At 35.8% G+C, this 4,981-nt stretch overlaps 1 protein-coding gene across 1 annotated transcript; it reads left to right on the forward strand.

Annotated features, from left to right (window-relative positions):
• LOC124837499 (oxalate--CoA ligase-like) lies at nt 1-2,700 on the forward strand. Its single transcript, XM_047312873.2, has 4 exons — nt 1-286; nt 395-1,445; nt 2,001-2,104; nt 2,369-2,700. Exons 1-4 carry the CDS (start codon nt 83-85, stop codon nt 2,555-2,557), a joined length of 1,548 nt encoding a protein of 515 aa, XP_047168829.1. The 5' UTR covers nt 1-82; the 3' UTR covers nt 2,558-2,700.
• Nucleotides 2,701-4,981: the final 2,281 nt, after the last annotated feature.

Below are 4,981 nucleotides of genomic sequence, written 5' to 3' on the forward strand. Positions count from 1 at the left end.
CACATGGCACCATCAGTTATATACATATGTATCACACTCTCACATTTCCAATGCTTATCTGTCCTATCATAACCACACCACAATGCAGGCTCCAACAACACTCACGGGATTGCTCCACCGCGTCGCCGGAATATTCCCTTCCCACCATGCCGTCTCTGTCTCAGGCAAATTCCAACTCACACACTCCCGCCTCCACCACCTTGTCGAACGCGCTGCCGTACGCCTCCTCTCCGCCGGCATCAAACCCGGCGATGTCATCGCACTCACCTTCCCCAACACCGTCGAGGTCCTCTCCTCCCTCACTGTTTCATTGCGAACACAAAGAAAACAACAACTATTTGATCTTTCATTTATTTACTATTATTATTTCGATATCCTTTTTTAATATTTTCAGTTTATTATAACGTTTCTGGCCGTTATTCGAGCGCGAGCCACGGCGGCGCCGTTGAACGCGGCTTACACGGCGGAAGAGTTCGAGTTTTATTTATCCGACTCGGAGTCAAAGCTGTTAATAACATCAAAAGAAGGGAACGAGCCGGCTCAAGCCGCGGCTTCCAAGCTTAGCATTCCGGTATCAACAGCCTCACTCGACGAAGCAGAAGCCGAAGAGCTCAGTCTCTCTCTGAGTTACACCGAGTCATCGACCGCCTCGATTTCCGAACTCGTTAACGACGAGGCCGACGTGGCATTGTTCCTCCACACTTCCGGCACCACGAGCCGCCCCAAGGGCGTGCCGTTGACGCAGAACAACCTGGCCTCGTCGGTGGAGAACATCAAGTCCGTGTACAAACTCACTGAGTCTGACTCGACCGTCATCGTTCTCCCATTGTTCCACGTCCACGGGTTAATCGCCGCGTTGCTGAGTTCACTAGCCGCCGGAGCCTCCGTGACGCTCCCGGCGGCGGGGAGGTTCTCCGCCTCCTCGTTTTGGAGCGACATGTTGACGTACAACGCCACGTGGTACACCGCGGTTCCTACGGTACACCAAATATTGTTGGAGCGTCATTTGAAAACCCCGGAACCGGTTTACCCGAAGCTCCGGTTTATTCGGAGCTGTAGTGCCTCGCTTGCACCGGTTATATTGGAGCGGTTGGAGGAGGCGTTTGAGGCACCGGTTTTGGAGGCTTATGCTATGACGGAAGCGTCGCATTTAATGTCGACGAATCCATTACCCGAAGATGGGCCTCATCGGGCCGGGTCCGTTGGAAAGCCCGTGGGCCAGGAAATGGCAATATTAGGCGAGAAGGGTGAGATTCTAAAGAATGATGTGAACGGTGAGGTTTGTATTAGGGGACCCAACGTTACCAAAGGGTATAAAAATAACCCTGATGCGAATATTTCTGCCTTTGAATACGGGTGGTTCCACACTGGTGATACCGGGTTTTTTGATTCGGATGGGTATTTGCATCTGGTGGGTCGGATCAAGGAGCTTATTAACCGTGGAGGTATATATTTATACTTTTATCAACCGCTCACTTATCATGCCACCCACATATTTATGCATCTTAAACAGCATTACATACTTGCAATGTTAGAGGGTTTAAAATTTTAACCCAAAAATTACAAGTTTATATGATGATGGTGAGATTAAAAAAGTTACATGGTCATAAGAAAGATCGACATGATATTTGATGTTTTTTTGAAGAAGAAAGAATACATTTGTGGTGTTTAATTTGTATTGGAACGTAAAAAGGTTGCAAATTAATGTTTATGAGTCATAAGGCAACAACTTTCGGAGTGGCCGTGGAATATTTCCTCGTGGCATTACTCCGTGGGTTTCGTATTTAAGTGTAATTTGTCAGGTAATAAATAAAATTGGAGCATAAGTTAAATGGTTTATTTTATGTTGGCATGCCATATTTTTAAATGTGATTGAAATTAGAGCTTTTTTTTTGGTAGGCATGCATATTGGAAAGTGAAATACAACAAATGAATATGGAAATGTATGAGTAATATTAGAGTTTTATGCATTTTTTACATGGAAATGATTTGTTTTGAAGGGGAGAAAATATCACCAATAGAGGTGGATGCCGTCCTTCTATCTCATCCAGAAATCGCCCAAGCAGTTGCATTCGGAGTTCCAGATGATAAATATGGCGAAGAGGTATGTGTTTTTAGAAAGATAGAAAGAAAAAACTTTTATAAAAAGAGTACTTTTGTTTTAATGAGGTTATGATATATTTATCAACATTAAGCTCCTTGGTTAATTTGAATTTATAGAACTTGTATTCATTTTTTATTTTCTTCTGGTGTCACTCAAAACTAAGTTGATAGAAGATAAGTGACACGATGCAGTAGCATTAGCGTAACTGCTGTCTGAAAGCTAAGTGGAAGACTTATATATATAGTGAATGTAACATTTGAACAGATAAAGTGTGCGATAATCCGAAAAGAAGGATCAAAGATAGATGAGGCAGAGGTGCAGAGATTTAGCAAGAAGAATCTTGCAAGCTTCAAAGTCCCTAAAAAGGTATTCATCACTGATTCTTTACCCAAGACCGCCACTGGCAAGATTCTGAGACGTCTTGTAGCACAACACTTCTTTTCTCAAACTTGAGCTGTGGAGCCCAAATACCAACTTTCCCAATAAACTTTCATTGTATTAGCTTATGCCCAACTTCCACCTTCCTTCCAAATTTGCTTTCGTATTTCTTCTGTTTCGTTTGGCCTTTCTCTTAATAGGGTGATGGATTGATTCGATGGGTTATTTGCTAAATGCTCTTAATCGCAAACTGTCACATTCACTGAAAAAATAATCAATTAAACAAACTATGACATTTTTAAATTCTACCTTCTTTTAAGTAAAGCATGTATACAAATCCAATTACTGAACCACACCAGCACTCAGAAAATATTTATGGGTGACTCATATAAGTAGACAATTTTTTATTCAAAACTTTAAATTCATATATTTAAGCGATTTGTTCATTTAAACTACAATAGTATAATCGGAATAATCGTTACGTCTCTAACTATCTCTTCATAAGCGACAAAGTAAACCAGAATTTAAAGGAAATGGATTTATATATTTTGAACCTAATTTTCTTTCTGCCAAATTTTACTAAAAGTTTGAAAGAAAAAACAACGAAAACTTAAACTTATCGTGTTTTCTTTTACAATTTCTTTTTATGTTTTAAAAATAAATTATATATTAAAGTATTGATTATATTTTAAGTAAACTGGTTTATACAAATCAAGACGCAATCACATTTCAAGCATTCATTGTTTAAAGTTAATCATGAAAGTTTTCACAAAATATATAAATTTTATTGAACTGATAAATTTTGTAGGGTTGTCAAAATACTATTTGTTCACACTGTAATTCATTGTACATTCTTTGTTCACAGAGCTCTTATGAATCTTATGACTTCTTTTATGATATGAGATGTCTTACTGTAGTTTTTTTTTAATTAAGAAATATGTCAATAAATTCTGAGCTATTAAGGATTAATGAAAAAGTAAAGAATTTTATTTATCTTTTGAACCTTTATTTAATTCATTTTAGTATTGACCTATTCCTATACAGGAATAGTAAAAATCATTCATATCTTTATATTTAATGGGTATAATTTTTATTTATTTATTTTCATCTATATTGAGTAACGGATATATTGTACTCATGTTTATACTTATTTTTTTAATATTTCAATATTAATTAATTATTTGTAAAAGAAAATAAAAGTTACATAAAAATAGGCTAAAAAACAATGCAATAGATGAATTTGCAGTTAATTATTTGATTGCTTACATTATAGAAACTATTGTTAAAAGGGATTGAAAAATTTCGTCTTCTCTCTCTCACTTTATATATATATAAACAACAACCTAAAATGCCAGTCTGAACTGTGGTTAAATTTATCCACACAAAAGTTATAATCTTTAAGACCATAGGCACTAAAAACTCCATTCTTAAATTGATCAAGAAAATAACTCCATAGAAGAAAATGTAATGTTCTAGCTATTTTAATAAGAAAAGTTAATATGCATGAATTCTCGTCAAATTAAGTTAAATATAGTTAATCTATTTCCAAGTTAAGTTATTTTTCTGTATTTACATCTGAAATAAGCATTGAAACTTCAAATATTGAACTAAACATGTGGCTATGTTACATCAATTATAGTCAATAATAGAATATTAACACAGTAGTAAACAGTATATATACCCGTGATAACTAGCTGTTTGGGTGACTACGAGAATATGTGCCAACATTTTGTCTCAGCCCCCGAATAAAAATTGTTGGTACATGAAATCGTTTGTCCACATTTATATAACAAAACCTAATCGAGGACAAACATTACGCGTAGAACTTAATTTCACTTAAGAGTTTTATATTATTTATTAGAATTTAAAATATTTTAAATTTAGGATTTATGTTCATGTGGCACAAAATGAAAAGCCACTCTCATTTTAACGTGTTACAACCAATTAACTCATATTTTGAGCAGTTTCAACTCAAACGTGGAAACTAAGTCCTCTCACTTGAAATGGATGCTACAGTATGTGTGGAGAAATGATGTTTGGTTTGGACATTTCATGTATCAAAATGTTTTTGGGAAATGATGAGACACTAAAGAAAGAGTAGAGTTTGGATTGGAAACCAATTTTGATGTAGAAGTAGAAATTCACTTCTATGTTTTCTTAAAGTTGGTATGGATCTTCATAAATAATATTAAAAAATAATATTTTTCACCAAGACAGTTAATATTAAATAGCTATTTAGACAAAAGTGTGTAGACTACCAGCATAATTCACAAAAATGTTCTACATTTGGTTTTTAGTTTACTGTTGTTGGGGTGACTTTCAGGTTCTTCGAACGAAAAATTTGCGACATTTTTCATTGTTTTATTCCTATATGCATCTAACTTCTACGTTTTATTGTCTCTATCATCTTCAAATTTTAAAAGAGGTTTTTCAATCTACTATATTAATTCTAACATTTGAAACCTCTTTTATTGCCCCAACACTTGGAACCACGCACAA

The sequence above is a fragment of the Vigna umbellata genome, chromosome 8 (genome assembly GCF_029865625.1).
Source record: "Vigna umbellata cultivar VRB3 chromosome 8, Vumbellata_1.0, whole genome shotgun sequence".
NCBI lineage: Eukaryota > Viridiplantae > Streptophyta > Magnoliopsida > Fabales > Fabaceae > Vigna > Vigna umbellata.

What these genes read in the sequence shown, in the direction of transcription:
- LOC124837499 (XM_047312873.2), top strand. Translation starts at nt 83, where the DNA reads ATGCAGGCTCCAACAACACTCACGGGATTGCTCCACCGCGTCGCCGGA. An exon ending in GGAGCTTATTAACCGTGGAG is followed by an intron (nt 1,446 to 2,000) that starts GTATATATTTAT and finishes TTTGTTTTGAAG; the next exon opens with GGGAGAAAATATCACCAATA. An exon ending in ATGATAAATATGGCGAAGAG is followed by an intron (nt 2,105 to 2,368) that starts GTATGTGTTTTT and finishes ACATTTGAACAG; the next exon opens with ATAAAGTGTGCGATAATCCG.